At 36.6% G+C, this 19,476-nt stretch overlaps 1 protein-coding gene across 5 annotated transcripts in view; it reads left to right on the top strand.

Annotated features, from left to right (window-relative positions):
* The window catches only part of LOC131045820 (uncharacterized), a 147,855-nt gene extending 141,451 nt beyond the window's left edge, over positions 1-6,404 (top strand). For all 5 annotated transcript variants that reach the window (XM_057979480.2, XM_057979476.2, XM_057979478.2 and 2 more), the window contains 2 exons: positions 5,411-5,521; positions 5,616-6,404. In XM_057979480.2, coding sequence (XP_057835463.2) covers positions 5,411-5,521; positions 5,616-5,942 — 438 coding nt within the window. In that variant the 3' untranslated portion in view covers positions 5,943-6,404. The remainder of the gene's footprint in view (positions 1-5,410; positions 5,522-5,615) is intronic.
* Positions 6,405-19,476: the final 13,072 nt, after the last annotated feature.

The following is a 19,476-nucleotide window of genomic DNA, read 5'->3' as shown; positions in this document are numbered from 1 at the left end:
TAAAATGCTAATTCTGATTTCTTATGTGGATGATCTAACTCTGATTGATAAAGATAGCCTCATGATTTAATATAAGAAAGAATTAGCTCAGAATTGAGATGGAAGATCTAAACCTAAAATGCATTACTTCTAGGTTAGAAGTGTGGCAAGGATCTAATGAAATTATTCTAAGTCAAGTTTTCTATTGTTATGTTACATTTATGGATTGTAAACTTATATGGAAACTAACTTAAAGAAGTCGAGTATGTCTGCAGCCAACTATGATCCTGTAGATTCATTTGAATAGAGGCAGGTTGATTGGTGAGTGCTTCAGCTAATCAAAGCTAAGCATATTTTGATATTTGCAAGACACAATTGATTATGGGCTGAAGCTGCTTAGGTTCAAATTGGTCAAGAAGTGTTACGGACAAGGAAAACACTTCAAGCATTCACCTATTGCGATCTCTTGGACCTACAGGGACAGTCCTCAGTTGCATTGAGTATTGCTGAAACTAAATACATTGTTGCAAGTGTTGCATCAAGAGAAGTAGTGTGGTTTCTCAAAATTCTTGTTATGCTGTTTTGATTTATTATCAGGGTTGTATAGAGATACCTGACAATTCAGTATTTTATGGCAGGACAATCCTGTGTTGCAGATGTTCTCACCAAGTCTCTTGAAGCTTAAGTACTTCAAAAGATAGACTTGGAGCTGTGGAGAACACCGCCTTGGTTGAAAGGGAGTCTCAACCTCAGTGATACATTGTGTTGTATCAACCACCCTCTACGGGCACTGTAAGGTGGTAGTGTAATCTTCTCAGGGAGAAGAGTAATTGTTACCATCCTCTGCGGGCAATGTAAGATGGTAGAAAAGATTCTCTCCACCCTCTGCGGGCAATGTAAGGTGGATCCGGTCTATACTTGTGTGCGAGCTGGAAGACTATGTTACGTAGTTCCATTCTATGCTTGTGTGCAAGATGGAAGACTACAATATTCTGATTATGTTTATTCCATTCCTTGCTTGTGTGCAAGATGGAGGATTATGTTTATTAGATTCCATTCTATGCTTGTGTGCAAGATGCAGGACTATGTTTTCATTTTATGTTTATGGAGAACAATGATTATGTAACTCCACTCTATGCTTGGGCACAAGATGGAAGATTATGATGTTACATTCTTCTTTGGTAGAAGACTGAGGTAAAGACAATGAATGATGGATATGCGTGATCGATGGCATGGAAAGACTCTATGATGTGCATGAATAATTGTGTATGTATTCATGACTTGCAAGTGTGCATGTTAAAGTTTTGAATTCACCCTCCACAGGCAGTTCAAGATGGATACTATGGGATACTATTTGTGGCTACTTGTTGTGATGCTCTCTCAGGAATATTTGAAGTTGACAGCTAAGTTCGGATTACAATTTAAACATTGTATGTATTACTTAGGGCTGGGCCCTAATCTTGTAACCTGGTTGTAAGATTATCTTTCTCCCTAATTAAGAGAGTGTTGATTGTAATTAGGGAATGACGGATTCCAATTGCCTTGGGCAACTTTGGAATCTGCCCAAGGGGCCAGCCCCTTCTTCAACGTGTAGGGCTGGGCCCTATATCTCACAACACTTAATAAAACCCCACGCTACATGCAAGATAACGTGCTAACATGAGTAGGGCCGACCCTATAAAGCATTTCGGTTAAAGAGATACAATAAATTAAAGGTTATTAATTTATCATAGGCCGACATAAATGGATCTTGCATCACATATAAGTAAAGACACATTCACCTCATTCAACACACAATTAATATCCTTTTATGCGAAATATACATCTGCCAAAATGCAAAGTTGAAGAAGCAATATTAGCGAACTATATCTGCCATTAAAGGTGCGAATTTCAGGTGCAAATATCATCATAAGGAGAGCGAACTGATCTAGGTCAAGGTGCAAAGGTTGCAATCGAGCAAAGGTGCAGACTTCAGATACAATATAATGCAAACCTAGGGTGTGGACATGATTGCTGTTTGAAGTGTTAAAGGGGGCAGACTTGAAGGCTTGATGCTTATGAAAGTGCAGTCTTGTGGAAGACCTTATCAGCCCTAAGTGCAGACATCTTCAAGTACTTGAGATAAGTGTTGCAATCATTATATGAATATAATCCATAATCAAATCTGAGGATCTTTTCTGGCTGGGTTTTTCCTCTTAGGAGGTTTTCCTAGGGTAATTGTGTTTTGTTCTTATTTGTTCATTTCTATGCTATGCCTAGATCTAGAAATTCTAAATTTTAACAACAAACAAATTAATTAGAAACAAAATTCTGATTTCTAAGTTTTACATTAATCTGAAAGTATAAAATCAACACATGCTGCCACATGTCACAATCAAAGAGGTTAATCCTCGTGTCCAGGTTTGTCGAATATGCTGCCATGGAAAAGGGATAAGGATGCATTCTTCTAGAAGAAAGCTCCTTGTGACATGTGTCTTTCTCTTATTTGCTTTTGTTGGATACTATTGTAAACCCTATTCAGGGTACCTATGTTTTGAACTCGGTTGTTGATCTCTGTTCGATCTAGGCCCTTTGTTCATTTTCAAAACTCTATATAAACCCCTCTTCTCTCATTTGTATGCGAGAGATTGGTGAAATTGTTGTTTAAGACTACTAAGATAATAAATTTCCAGTGTTCCACGAGCGTTGGGGACGGGGGGACGGGGCGACGGGGGGACGCGTTTCCGAGACGGGGGGACCAAGGGCCTAAGTTTGGGGACGGCGGCGGGGGGGTGGTGGTGCTGATATAGTTATACATATACATATAGTACTTGAAAAACTAGTTTTGAAAAGATGTATGACAGTATTACAGTGTAAGAATTACATTTCAAATGAGACTATAAGAAATTTGAAATACTAAATCTAAATACCAATATTTCTAAGTTGTGTTGTTATATGGAGCCTGATCAGACTCGGACGTTAGATTTTCCCTACTTCTATCGGCGCGGTTCCCCCTACTTTTATTATTTTCTAAAGGCGTCGGGTGTTATTTTTCTATCGGCCCACGTCTAATTAGAGTTAACCCCTTAACCCTAAAAAAACTTAAAAAGTCACTTTTTTTTTAAATTTTAATTTTAAACATTGCATATACGAGGGGCGACAGGAGACGTCTGGGCGTCTCCTCGTCCTTGGAGAGACGTCTGCATGTTTCTCGAAGGATGGGGAGGCGCCCAAACGTCTCCCAAGGAGACGTGGAGGCGTCTCCATGTCTCTCTGGGAGACGCCCAGATGTCTCCCAAGGAGACATCTCCACGTCTCCCTGGGAGACGCAGGGACGCGGGGACGTCTCCGCGTCCCGGCGGCGCTTGGGTGGCAGTGGCGGGACGGCGGGGGACGTCACGTCCCCGAGACGTTTCTGACGGGGGGACACGCCCAAAAAGGGGGGGACGCGTCCCCGTGGAATGCTGTAAATTTCATTTGCATTGCTTTGAATCTCTATGTTATCTTGTAGTTGCATGGTTTCATATTTTCTTTGACATAGAATAGAATTTGCTTTATAAAAGTTGTTAAATGAATGCAAGATTTGATAGTATTGGTTGGTGAAATCATTGCTCATACTTTTGATGAACAGATGATTTTTGTTCATTGTGCAAAGTTAGCCTAAGCGTATTTTGTGGATGTTTAACTTCTACTTTTGAATAAATATTGTTCATTTTGATGGTATTATTCATGGTATGAAAATTATGAGCACAACCCTTGAAGATTGCACCCACTTTGTTTAGTTGTTTAAGTTGGCAAACCAAAGTGTGGTTTAGATTCACCCAATCATTATTGTCTCTTAAATTCTTAGGAATAGTATAGAATTCCTGAATCCTTTTCGTTTTTCCTTTTTTTTGAAATCCAAAATCGAAAATCCCAAAAATAAAGAGTTTTCATAGCTGAAAGTTTTCAATGTAAATGAAATTCCCGAAGTACCCCTTGGATTACCAGCATACATCACCAAACGAGCTATATCCATCATTAAAGTCGCTAGTTCGCAGTAAAAACATTCGAATCGCCATATGATCTTCTTTGCAATCTTAGCATACGCGGTGATTTTATTCAAGAGAGGATAGTGTCTTTTGGGCATCTTTATTCTATGTTCAGTGTGTCATAAAACACGCACCAACAGGACATTACACTCAAGTGTGTATCTTGCAAAGAATGCTTGAACTCTCTTAAAAGCTAACAAATATTTGTCCAATTGAAACTTTGCTAAAACTGCTGTCTGGTACCATTTCAAATTGATGCTTGCCTAGGTACGCAAGGGGACAGCTAGCCGTCCTATAATGTACCCAGGCATACCCTGAACTTTTTTGATGTTTTGGGGATGTTTCTGAAATTTTGTAAAAAAGCAGACTGGGTGGGGACTTTCTTACCTGTTCCCACATAGTCTGCTTTTTTTCAAAATTTCAGAAACGTTCCCGGAGAGCATAGGTTTAAAGTTTAAAACTTGGTCTGTGGCTCAAACTTTAGCTTGTCAAATTCATCTACAAATCTTTTTTAAAAATTCTTGAGAGAAGTAGAAAAGTGACCATATAAAATCAAAATCCTTTTAATCATTTTGACAGTTAGTCAAAAAAATTCTTGTTTTAACGTGCTTACCCATTTTTTAGATGTGTAGCCTTGGGAATCTTTTGCCAATCACAATTTTGGTAGCACTGACTCAAGAGTAAGGAATTTTTGAAATGCTTGCAGGTCTTGTCGAGTCTTAATTAGTTGTCTGGGTATGATTTCTTATTTTATTTTGAGAGGAAAATTTCTGAAGGAGAATATATTTTTTAATGTTGTCTGGTAATTGGGCAGCCAAAATTACTTGAACTCACCATCGTTTACAGTGACTAGAGATATCCATCAGACAAAATTGACTTCAATACAGCAGACCTAGATAACGTGGATAGAATCAAGAGTATACTGGCAGTGGTGAAAGATAAAATAGAGACCTGTAATAGGAAGTGTAAAATTTAGCTAGGATACAGATCCCACAGGAAATAATAGGGAAATCAACATTTATAAAATATTATGCAGATCAAATTGATAATAAATTTAGAAACCTGAAAAACACCATTTATGTTAGAAATTAGAACACCGAAACTAGTATTGGGAAGATGAAAATATCGTGTCAATATTTTTCAATCCAACACATAACCAGATGACTTTTAACTTTAGACTTAAGTATCTTGGCGCAGAGTAGCAGGGAATTCTACAGTTACTGTAACTGGATAAGGGTATTTGGCCTCAGCTATGGTTTATATGTTAGCCATGATTTATATGAATTTTTGAAAGCATTTAAATTATGACTTCTCCAAAAATGTTGATGTTATATGTGCACTTGCTCATTTTAGTAACATTTTTATTTGTGATGAGGGTATGGTAACCCCCAAACTTTTATTGCCCCCAATTGTGCATTCAGACGCGTGAACAGAAGGCAATGCTTGATAAAGTGCCAGAGCAAATGATTCTATCGGAAGTTCGTAAGGTTGTTGAAAATATGCAAAGACTAAATGACAGTCTCACAAAAACGGTGTGTTAATTCCTAACATGCATTTAATAATTTTATTTACTGACAAAATTCCTCATTTTGAAAGCTTATTCTTTTTCATTAAGTGCATGTTCAGGAAAAAGATGTTGAAAAATATTTTAAGTCAATGCGGAAGGATGCAAATGCAGTGATCGATGGACGACTTGAAGCAGAGGAAGCTACTATGCGTGATATTGTACAGATGCAGTTATCTAACCAGAATATGTTGCAGGAGAAAAGTGAAATAAAAAAAGAAAGTACCACGCAAGAGATGGCACACTCAGTGTCTGCAAACATGTCAGAAGAGAATATTGCACAGAAAAAAGAAGATAAAGCTTCTACGGATCTGACAAATTCAGTGTCACATAAAGTTGAAATAGCACTTGAGACCAAAGCAAAAAAGCAACAGGATCCTGGAACATAAATGTATTCGTCAAATGTTTTTTATTGATTCTTGTGTAACCTTTCTTCAGTAATTGTATTTGATCGTCATTTCTCTTCAAGGGGAAGAGACTCAAAGCTTCTAGCTTAAGGCTCGTGATTCCTATATTTATTGAAATGACGGTCAAAATAACCAACACATGAAGGTCTTTGTCTTGTAATTTTGAGACAAATAAATGAGACATTAGTCAATACGCTAGCCAAGCAGTTTTTTAATTTTTTGGGTATATGACAATTAAATTTGGCATCTGATAGATATAGGGGGTTGCAGAAAGTTGATGGAAGACACTTTGCTAGGAAGAACATAAATTCTGTCTTGTTAAAGATGCAGTTTATGGTTTATAGTTTAAAATTGATCTGGAAATTTTCATTCTACCCAATCAATACTGAAACTTTTTTCCCATATTTAGTCAACTTTGACATCCAGTTGGGATTTTCAGAAATATCTTACGTGTGGTCTCATATCTATCAACTGCAACTAATGTTTGCAATCTCTGAATTGTGTGTGTTAATGTAGAAGCATCGAAATTTTGTTGATGCTTGTGGGAATTCTGGCTCATTTGGAATATTTCTGGAATCCATATAAGTAGTATTTAAGATTCGAACCTAGAAGCACTAAAAGTTTTTAAACTGGAGGAGTTTTGAGGATCCCGTTTGTTTTAAAAATAAATAGGTATGTAATTCATGATTTTAGAAACAGGCAATGGCAAGATGGCGCTCTAGAAACAGAGATCACAAATCATGATATTAGAAAATGAGGATGTATGGTGAGTAAGAAATTATAAGGGTGGGTCTAGAAATGGTAGTTGAAAGTTGAAACTATCAATAAATAAATCAAAATTCTGCTGAGGAAAAATGTTCAACATCAGTTAGTGTGCAACAAACTCATGATTTCCTGCTTATCATATCATCTAATTCTTAATGATAGTCAAAACAAAATTATAATATTTTAAAAAATCATAATACGGAATTTCAAGCACCAATTAATATATATCAAATGAGTACACAATGCCAATTCGCCATATGTACCAAGACTCAAAAAATATTTAATACTCGTCACTTCGGAACCTATGTTATAGATGGATGCCACTGACCAGTCAGAAGAAAGAGCTGCTTTTAGGTTGTGCATTCATGTTAAGGTCAAGAATAAGACTCACCATCTAGTTGGTATTAAGACTCCATCTTCTTAAATAGGACAACTGAATATTATCCAACATCAGCCATAGTGAAACTCCGTTCATGAATAACAAGTGCCCCGGAGTGGCAAGTACAGATCTTTTTTTTGTATTGGCATGGCTAAAGATAAAATCTAGTGAACTGCAATAACAGAAGAACCTGATCAGCAAGGATTAGTGGTCGCTCTAGGGCTGCTTCCAGGGTTTGTTCGGTTGGTTCTCTAGAGATCATTGTGTTGTGTTCTCAGTTTCAGTCCCATAGACTACCTGGTCCCATGGACACCATTAAAAATCTTCTTTCATTCAGAAGAAGAAGAAATGAAAAGCACAATATGAATGTAGAGAACATTTGATGATGGTTAAAAGTTAAAAATGTGTTTGTTTTAATAATATGAATACATTATTGATTGTTTTTAACAGAGAAATGCAGCATGGGTAGGCAGTATTCCAAGACTTAAGACTTAATCTAAAAGCTTAGATTTAACCAAATGTAATATCAAGGCAGTACCATCTAAACATCTCCAAAGGGAGAGGAATTTTTTTTGGAATCATAGGTTAATTTTTGTGAAGTTGTTATACTGAACATTTAAAAGAAAACAAAAATGAAAAAACAACATTTGAGGATTTCGATCTTCATTTGTAGGTGACAATGCATGGGCTAAACTGAATTAAATAAATGCTAATATTGTTTAGCGAGTTTATACAAATAATAAGAAATTGCATTATAGCTGTCTCATGTTCAATGATGCCCTACCAGAATATTGCATACCATACATGTTAAAAATAATACAAAATGAAGGTTGACTAATATGGCCATGCACATTACATCACATTATTAGATATTGAATCATTAAGTTTGATAGTAGGTGTCAACTATATGATTTTAGACTTAAGGAAAAAAAAAAAAAAAAAGGTGTAGTATTATGTGTAGGCTTGTGTAGATGCCAATTATATTTGTTATGTTTTGTTATATGGCAATGTAATGAGAACGTTGGTTCCCGTAGGGATAGGTAGTTGGCGGTTGGCATTCTTAACCAATCGTCGAGGGTATATGTATTGAAGATGGTTTCGGGAATAGATTGTTGTTGTTACTGTATTATTCATTACATGGGAAAATAAAGCTATATATTTTTGCCACATGTTCTGTTAATTATTTTGTGAATGGTTCTTTGTTCGTGTTCATGTACTTGCTACATTTTGTTTACTTTTGGAAATTTGAGAATTCACACTGTAGGGAGTAAACATTTTGGTGTCGTTGCCGATACGAATTTGGAGATCAATATGGCGGCAGGCGGTAGGAACGTATAATGGGCCAACCATTCAAACAACAATTGATAGTAACTGAAAGTGATACATAAGAGGAAGTGACGTAGGTGAAAGTATGGGAGGATCAACTAATGATAGACTTGGTAGACTTGTGGGAGGTTTTTATTAGAATTCGTGAAATGTGAATCTCACAAGCCCAATTATCTTTTGATAGAATACCTGTCACACAATAAGAGAGAATTGAACAACAAAGAAAATTGAAGACAATTAACAATAATTGAATGTATTGCTTTGAAATTGCTTAATTACAATGAAGGATATGACATCCTTATAAAGAAATCTAACTCTAAAGATAAAAACCCTAAATGGTGGAGTCTACAAAATAGACTGAGAATTAAAATAGAATGCATGAATTAGTCACGTATGCACAAAAAGAACAATAGACTAATTAATGCATGAAGCTATCGAAATTCTAAACAGTGTTTGTTTTTCCTAGTTTGCATTATGCATGGAAATAAATTTATAATTAATTAATTAACTAACTAATAAATGTCAATAATTAATTATTAACTAAGGCATCGATTATTTAGTGAATTAATATAATTAAGTGAATAATTAATATATTAATTATTTATTCCAACACCACCCTTGAATGCACAACTGGGAGAGAGGAAAAGATATAGGAAAAAACATGCAAAGATGTATGCAAGATGAGTCCTGGTCTAAAGCCTAATGAGGTACCCATGAACAAACATGCAAGTTTCTCAGAAACAGAGCAAAGGAGAAAACTCAGTGGGAACAAAACTCCTCTCCAAAAGAGAAACAAGAAAAAAAGTACAAAACCAATGTCTCAAGGGACTCTTTCAAGAACATATGTACTACTAACCCCCCATGAGAGAGGATCGAGGCTCCAAAGCCCCCCCAAAATGATAGAACCCCTGTGTCGATGATCAAACCAATGTGGCTCCAATGTGGAGGAAACAAAGTCAACGGACAAAGAAGAGGAAAAGCTTGTATGTAAGGAAAAATTGGAAGGCCTGTATGTTGATCAAAGAAGAACGCATGACGATCCTGAAAAGAAAGCTCCAATGATGGTGGGATAACAAATGTGTTGAATATGTCATCTGAGAGGGAATGAACATCCTCTAATATGTCTTCAACAACTGCAGTAGTGGGCCCAATGCATGGAGCTACAATGTCTGATGGTGCTGAAGAGGAATCTTGTTGAACATATGCAAACTCAACAAGAGGAGGGGATGTAGAAGTCACAACATTGGTCTCAAGAAAAACATATAAGTTCAAGTGACCTGACTTCACCTCAACATGCTCTCTTGAAAAAAGAGAGGAATTCTTAGACAATCGAAAAGATGAACCAAAATGAGAAAAGGAGTACAAGAGGGAAAAATGATCAATTGTCCCTGTAGTAACAATGTCTCCAGTCTCACTATCTCTAATGTGCACTGAATCTTGTGTAAACTCAACTGTCTTCCTTGTCCTACTGTGAGAAATCTAATAAATAGAGAGAAGGTTAGTAGATAAAGATGGGACACAAAGTACATCATTGAAAGTACCGTCATCAATGTCGATAGAACCCTTCCCACATACTGTCATAATAGTGTTTTTGCCCATCAAGATGTGTGGTGTAGGAGAAGCTTGAAAAGATGAGAAAATATCTTGAGAAGATGACATATGGTGTGAAGCACCTGCATCTAGTAGCCATCGAGAAGAGGGTGAACTAGTGGTTGCACATAATGCATGACCCTTTCCATTGGACTGTCCATCTGTTTGGAATGAATGAGAAGAAGACGTCTTAGTAGAAGAAGAAGGAATATTGCTCTTTGCAAGAAGAGCAGTCAAATCTGAAATTTGTTTTTCATATCCATCAAACTTCTTCTGATGACAATATGACTCATTATGCCCTTGCTTTTTATAATAAACACAAATAGGTCTTTCTCTCTTCGATGATTCTCCCTTAGAGAAGGTCACTAGTACATTCGGGGCTAATTTCTAACGGCTGATCGTCGGAATTGCAACTACTTTTCATCGAGCTGCCGACAAAAAAAGTCATCGAAAACTCGTCGTTGAACTTTCCGACGATGCCTTTGAACATCGGAATTATGACAACACTATGGACTCTGCCGACGACGGGCATGATCACTCTTCCGATCAAAAAAGTCATCAGACATACAGCATCCTCGTCGGATGTTTGTTTAGTTTGCATCGGAATTTCGATGGAAGCCTAAAACTTTGCACCGACGAGAATGTTGTTGGTCGAATGGTTTGGTTGTTGGTCTAGTAATATGCATCGACGACCGTCCGACAAGGAAGTGTCGTCGCACATACATCATCCTTGTCGGATGTTTGTTTAGTTGGCGTCAGAATTGCGACGGAAGCCAGAAACTTTGCACCAACAAGAATGTTGTTGGTCTGACGATTCCATCGTCGGTGCAAATTTTAGTCCTCGTCATAATTTCAATGGCTATTTATTTAAAAAAATAAAATAAATTACTATCTAGACGTAAAACACACCTCATTGATATGTACAATGAATGATATTTTATCCCCATCAGCTACCAATAGGGGGCATAGGTTTCAAGCTAATATGAGGTGCACTGGTTTCAAGCTAATATGATCAGGCGCACCATGGTTTAGATGGTCCAACTCCTAAGAGGACTGTATGAACCACTAAGTACTGGTAATCCTATTAAAAATGGTGTTGATAGGGAATTAGCTAACCCAAATACAAGAGCCTTTAAAGCCAACCAGGAAGATGAAATGACTTTATCTACCTTATCTAAGTTAGTTGTTCTTGGGAGCTACCAAAACTTATCTACTATATATATACATGAAATGAATTTATCTACTATATATACACATATTTCTTATAAGTATATCCCAAATTGATAATCTCATATAAAGTGTCATCCTATGTCAATACATGACATATACCTATTGAATGACATGTATATATCTCATACTAAGTAGTCACTCGTTATTATATATTCAACATATATTCAAAGACAATAATCATGCATTTCGGACTACATGAATATCCTCTTTAATAAAATAAATCACATGTACAAGGTTATTGGGTTGATCGTGTCCAATAGCAAAGTACAATAGGTAAAGATAGTACTAAAAATAATGTTACTAGCATCTTAAAAGAAAACATAAATGCATTATGACCACCCACAAAACACTTTATATAAAATAGTTCCAACCTTTCTTTTGTTTAAGTAACTAGGGTATTTGAATTTAAATTTTGGTATAAAAAATAATAATTTTAAAGGTCATCTCTCCCCCTGTATAGTTCAACATGTCCACATGTTTACTCCTAAAAATTTTCAACTCATTTAGATATCTTATTTTCTAGTTATGAAATTGATCTTGGGACCTATGGGTTATGGGCCCATAATATACTTAAGTGAAGTTAGCATAAACCATATCAATTATGTTCAATTACATCAATCTCCACTTGTAGTGTTTAATATACATATCATCAACGATTACAATGCTTATTTCAATATACATTTGAATTACAACTTGCAAGAATAGATGAAAGAGAAAGAACATGTGTTGAGGGAGGTGGAAGTGCTCTCCAAGGTGATCACGAATTGAATCCATCGGTCCCCAATGGTGGTTTGCAATGCCTCCTGACCACGTGGAACCCTTAAGTTCACCCCATCATGCTTGTGGAGATAGTTCCAAATAGTCAATCAAAGTATACAAGGGGGATGATAGGCTCACACATGCCATACACGATGCATACATGACACAAGTAAAGGAACAATACAGTGCAACATCAATAAAGAAGGATGATACCAAGTCATGAATCTACATAGGGTCACTACTTTAAAACTACACAAGGCATTAGATTCTAGAGTGTAGTGGAGGAAGTATCATCATATGTGCTCATGGGGACGCACCATATGGAACCAAGCATTCTCTCATATGGATGAGAAGGACGATCGTGCAATCCTTGTGCTGCATGAGCAAGCGTGTCTCTTCCGACAAGTCCTAATGCTCCATGTGTGGGCATGCCTTTCATCGTATGTGCTCATGGGGATGCACCATATGGAACCAAGCATTCTCTCATATAGATGAGAACAACGATCACACAATCCTTGTGCTACATGAGTGGGCATGTCTCTTCACACAAGTCCCAACGCTCCATGTGCGGGCTTGCCTTTCATTGTATGTGCTCATGGAGACGCACCATATGGAACCAAGCATTCTCTCATATAGACGATAACGATGATCACACAATCCCTATGCTACATGAGCGGGTATGTCTCTTTGCACAAGTCCCAACGCTCCATCTGCGGGCATGCCTTTCATCGTATGTGCTCTTGGGGACGAACCATATGGAACCAAGCATTCTCTCATGTGAACGAGAACAATGATCACATAATCCTTGTGTGAGTGGGCATGCCTCTTCACACAAGTCCCAACGCTCCATGTGCGAGCATGCCTTCCCAAAACACCATTGGTGTTGTGATAGCGCTCAAGGCGTGCTCAAGGAACCAATTATCTTGTTATTTATTTTAACCCAAGTCTATTGTTATGTTATCACTTGATTACAAAACTCACCAAACACGAATGCCAAGCGTACCACTTTCAAACGAGGGACACGAGTGGGAGCCACTCCCTAGACTCACTCTGGGACTAAGCTCATGCCATATCTAAATGCAAGACATCTCAAACACATCAAATTGTCTCAATTACAAAATGCCATTTTCATACATAAACAAGACATACTCAATTGGGCACAACACCAAGAGAACGGATCCGAATTGATCCCTTATCAAAATTCACATATATGTTATCATGATTCCATAATAGAATATCATCTCAAAATCATCGAATACCACTTTTCAATAATTCCCAAGTTTGGACCAAAAACCAATCATGAGGCCAATTACCATTGATGAATGAATGAATGAAGGATTTTAATGACGTCCACGAGACTAAATAGTCTATGGGACCAAGACAAACACCCTTAACTGATGGACCTCAAAAAGCTTGAAATTTCAAAGTGCATAAAATGAAAATGCAAGAATAGCCTTTTGATTCTAATGAACTCAACAATACAATACTCCCTCGATTTGTCATTTCAACATCCCAAATAGAATTGAACAACATAACCTCATATATACTTGTAATTTCCAAATTTGGTTCATACGAATCATATAATCATCCAAATGGAGAGATTTAAATTGGAAGAATACTTTAATTCACTCAACAATTCATTTGCAACAAACTAAAATCAATTCAATTGAAAAAAAAAAAGGAGGAATTTGAGTTCCTACCTCAAACTTGACCAAATCTTCAAATTGACAATGTAATTGAACACAATTGAGATGAGACATGAGTTTCTTAAGTGAAGTTACCCATAAACTATGTACAATTGTTTGAATTCTTTTAGCATAAACCGCCATGAATCGACACCTATAGTCCAAAGTAATCTAGCAAGGCATGCTATCTAAAATCCAAAATCATGAGTATTGGATCCAAGAGTATAGCACAAAAATTTGGTTATAGCAATTTGTTATACATAATATATCAAAGCAATTTGCAACCATATCTATTTAAGAACGGTTCAACATATAAACTCTTATCTTTCTTTTTTTTGGTAAGCATTATCAGCTATAATGAATATATAATACTGTAAAGAAGTCTTTATTGCTCATTATATAAATGGGGATATGTATAATATGGTATCAAATATATTTAATTGTAATAGATAAGATTTGAAAAATATTTTTTATGTTTATATGTATTTATTCAAATAACTGATCTTTTGTCATTGAAATATAAGGATATATACCACTTTATTACTATTGAAAATTACTCACTGAGAATTAAAACAAAATAAATCTAGGATATGGAACACAATTTTCTTAAGGTTTGACAATGGACGTATCCCTCAAATCAATCACAACATTAACTATATAGATCAATATCTTACTTGAAATCACATAGAGAAAGCTTGTTGATTGACTATGAACATGTTACCTTAAGATGAACTTAGATATGAATTTGGATTTATCAAAGCAATGTTAACATGTATCGGACCTCTGGGATAGCAGCATAGAGAAAGTGGAATATAAGATAGGTGAGAGTGAAGTGCCTTGGATGGAATGTTGGAAGAGATGTGTGGGACCCCTACACACCCCATAGAAGCATTTAGAAGCCATAAAAAAGTGCCATAGACCAAATATTAATGACTGTCCTAAGGGTACCAATTGTGACAATCACAAGTTTACCAGTGATACTGCCTACTCAAACAAGTTGTGTTTGGAAACCCCACTAGGTGTGTATATGTAATGGTAATGAAATGTCCTAAGAGTAGCCCTTACACCAGTATGCACAAACCTTGGTGTCACAACGGTGTTGGTGTGGCCTTGGGCCAATGGTGGTTGACTGTTACAATTAGGACAATGATCTCAAACACGATTTACGGTGTTTATAACTCTAATGTCCCAATCTACTTGTATATATTTTCACAAAACAATGAACAACCCAACCATTGCTATTAATAAGATTTCCCCATAAAATGCATGCAAAACGTATCATCATTGATAGGATAACTGACTTGCATTTAGTAAGAGACCTCAATGAGTGGAGTTTCATGCTGAAAAAGAGTACTTGCAATAAAGATATTGAAATCAATGAGACATTATGCATTAAAAAATCCACCAGGAAGATCTAATATTTATGAATGAAATTGCAAATCAATCTAAGTTACATGTTTCATATCTTACTTATATCATGGCAACATAAAATGTATATATGCACTCAACATACCTCTTTGCTTGTTTATTTGAGAATTTTGCTAGGAATTAATAGGTGAATGATACAATGATCTACACATGAATCACTTGTAGTTTCCTGATACTTTCATCCCTTGGTCATGGCCGCGTACCCTCTAACACTTGAAGATTGTTTCCACCCTCATGATTACTTGAAGTCCATGCTCAAATCATACTAAATGACAATAGTTAGTACAAAATAGTGACCATAGCCAAGGAAGCCCAAATTTACTCATACTCAACATAATAAGAAATAACTAAATCATCTAGACCATTATTCATAACATAACCTCTTTTTCACATCATGGAAGGTCAAAATTACAAGGAAGGCCAAAATTACAAGGACCATGCTTCTTTGAAGGAGCCATTGTTTAGAGCCACCAAACTATCAACAAGAGTATAATCTATTAGGCTCATACAATTTTAGGACATATAAAGAGTTGAATCAAAAGCGAGAAAAAAAATGAAAAATTGTTGAAATATAATCTTCACAATTCTATCATCACGAGTGCAAACAATCTAGTGAGGAGGACAAAGTTGAATAGTGTGATGAGGATTAGAGCCATCCAATCTAGGAGGCATAATATGAGACTCTTTCTGAACCAATGCTAAGGGCTATTATTATTTGAAGCTTCTCTTAAATCCTCACATTTTGTTGTCACATAATGAGGTAGAAGAGGCTGATTCAAAGTCTTAGAATGAGGTTGCTATATATATGGATGGTAATATATGAAAGGATATATGAAAGATATATGAAGGCCATGGTAGAGGAGAATAATTACTTCACACTAAGTGAAGTTATGGAGGCAGTTGCCATGGATGTAAAGTGGGGAGTGTAAAGGAGTCTTTGGATTCATGAAGAACATTAAGGAGAAAAGGTTAGTTATATCAAGGAAAAATAAAGAAAAAGGGAAGTGATAAAGAAGGGAGGAAGAAAATAAGGAAGAAAGTGAAGAAATAAAGAGGGAGATCTAATTTATTTTGGTATGTAGCCTCTACTACTCCTTTTCTTGTTGAATGATTTTGCAATATTTTGAGAAGACTACAAGGCATGAAGTAATGCTCATAAGACATGCAGGAGCTATGTAAAGTACAAACCATACATATGAATACTTGCAACGCATGAATCATACATGTAAACCATGAAGTAATACATAAATACCCATAAAGTACAAGCATATATGAGAAAGGTTCTCATGGAGTGGACATGTTGAAGGCATGTCAATCATGAAGCATACAATAGAGAGGTATTCATGGAATAGACATCCGAAAACATCTCATTCATGAAGTAACAAAATGCTAAAGAAAATGACAAATAATAAAAAAACTTACAAGGATGAGGCATATTCATAACTTTTGCAGTCCCGCCATGGATATCAACACTAGAAGAAACTCATACTGTTAGTGAATATACAAGACAATATGGGAGTTCATTATACCCAACAACTTGTGGTGTTGTTGTTCGTATTGGCCCTGTTGGACCCTGCAATTAAGATTCAATATACATTATTCAATAAGAATAACTATGCAACATCATGAAATATTGAAAAGTGTGTTATCTTGTTGAGCTTCGCTTGGTTTTGAGAATAGTTTAATTTTCTCTACTTAACAGGGCCAACCACGTGAAGGTGGAAGCTCATTTGGCCCCTCCCCCCCCCCCCTAACATCACTCTAAATTCCCCGTTAACATCTTATAACATTCATTCATTATTTCTTTCTATCATTAATAAAATATAACATTCATTCATTAATATCAGATAACATTAACACATAACATTGATTAACATTAATTAACACGCAACATTCATCAATATTAATTAACACGTATCATTCATAACCATTAATTAGCACATAATTACATTCATTAACACATAAAAATCAATCATTATCAAATAAGGTAGATTACAATCGTTTCTTTTTTTGTTTTTTCTTTGAAGCTATGAAAAGACTAAGTGGAACATCGGTTTCTTCATCATTTCCCCCCTTTGCAGTTGTTCCGCCCTCTGCTTTGCTACAAGCTAGGGTTGTCATTGCACCAAATGATCGACCTATCAATACCCGATACAACCACTAGACTTATAGAATCTACAAGAGGTTGTTAAACCATGTCGCGAATCCCCACGAGGGACGCTGGCCCATTGCCAACAATCCCCCTCCCAGTGTCACCCACCATGGCTTGCGTGATTCAAACCTATGACCAAGCTCTGATACCACTTGTTACAAGCTAGGGTTGTCGTTGCACCAAAAGATCAACCTGTCAATGCCCGATACAACCACTAGACTTATAGAATCTACAAGAGGTTGTTAAACCATGTCGTGAATCCCCACGAGGTATGCTGGCCCACTTAATTAACACGCAACTGTAGCGTCCTAAAATTGTGACACTTGCAATTTCGACTGCATTTGGGTCTTCACGATGGCGGCCAACGTTGAACTTGAATGGAGACCCCGAAACTTGTTTACAACACCAAAAACTGCATTTTTCTGCACCTTGGCATGATCCCTCCTTGCACCCTGCTGTCCCGGGAGGTGGGACCATGGCGCCCAGCGCCCTGGTCCCTGGCCCTATTTTGGGCCCGGTCTCCTTTTGGGCATCGGGTCTTGAAGTTTGCAAATTGGAAAATATTGTTTCTAGGTCGGCCTAAGGTCAGGAAAATCAGTCTCTCAACCCTAATTGACAAGTATATAAACTACTTTTCCTCTCCTAGAAAGGGAGGAAGGAAATAAGCAAGAGCAAGAGGTGAAAGCGATATTCAAACATTCAAACATTCAAGCATTCAAGTATTCCTTCAAGCAATTGAGCATTCTAAGTCTCCATTCAAGGCTAGGTGTTGCATTCAAGACAAGGATTCAACCATTGAAGAGGAGATCACTTACAACACATAACACATAACATACATTACACCTTCGCATGTAAGAATACAAACATTCTTACAACAAGGTATCAGTACTTGTTTACATTACAAACATTTACATTTACAGCATTCTCATTTCTTGGTTAATTCCAAAACCGGGGTTTGACCTAAAGGCAAACCCCTAATCCCTAACCCCCCAATCGTCCTCTCTTTTCTATGTGTAGGTTGCAGGTATGCGGCTGTAATTGAAGATCTGGAATCCTTGTGCAGAGACGAACAGGTCCCCCTTCGTTTCGCGGATTTTTCAGAGGACTGTGTGCACGTCGGGCGCCATCGTCCCGTCAACTTTCGCTCAAACTTGCAGAACAGCACCGTCTTGACATTTTACTGCTAATTTCAGGTCCGCAGCTTCATCCTGTATCCCTATCTCTTTTTATAAGTGAATCTTTCTTACTTTACATGCATTCCTAGTTCAATCATTCTATCTATAGTCTTTACAAAAGAGGGTATCCTTGATGTCTTAACCCTTGAAACTCATTTAGAATCCAATCCTGCATTGTGTGGGATTGGATCTTGTGGGTTTCAACCCCTCTTTTGAATGTAAAGTCTCTCCTAAGTGAAAACCATCAACCCTAGTGACCTCCCTTCTCTCTCCTTGGAGTTGGGGAGGGGAGAACAACTAGGGTTCGATTTTTCCGCTTTACATTTTGGTGAACCCGACGTGAACATCCTCATTCTGATTATTCATGGTTAGATCTGAAAATTTTGCTTCCTTAATTACATTTCCATGTTTGATCTTTTGCAAATTTTAGAGGTTGATTGCATAAAAACCCTAAAATTTTCTTTTTAGTAATTAAACTTGTGGAATGTTTAATTGTTAATGCTTGTTTCAGATTTACCCTTCTATTGCAAATTGTCAATTCATATTTGTGCTTTAATTCTGAAAATTAAGTGGTTAAATGTCAAAACCCTAATTTTTAAGACCTTCTTGATTCAACCTTTGACTGATAATTTCACTAATCAAAACACTTCCAAATCGGCTGTAACTTTGGATTCCGCAATAAAATCACAATATCTCTCATCCGTGAAAATTTGAAAAAAAGTTGCAAGGACCGTGTGCACCCCGAGCGCCATCGTCCCTGACATTTTTTCCGAAATTTCGGGAGCTAGATCTTACTGTATTTTTCTGCTAAAATTCAGAATTTTGGCTGATTTTATCAATTTTAACACTTTCAAAATTAAAGTCAAAGTTGGTCTAGAGATTGCTTGGATTGAGGCTTCTAATCATTCAAAAATCATTGAAATTGAAATTCATATCAAAATTGTGTTTCTTATAGTCCTAAATCTGAAAAGTGTGTTGGCATTCATTCGAAATTTCAGTGCTTTATTCAGATTTTTGCAGTTTGTGA

The sequence above is a fragment of the Cryptomeria japonica genome, chromosome 5 (genome assembly GCF_030272615.1).
Source record: "Cryptomeria japonica chromosome 5, Sugi_1.0, whole genome shotgun sequence".
Lineage (NCBI taxonomy): Eukaryota > Viridiplantae > Streptophyta > Pinopsida > Cupressales > Cupressaceae > Cryptomeria > Cryptomeria japonica.
Note: the sequence above shows the minus strand (reverse complement) of the source record. Positions and strands in the feature narration are given on the sequence as shown.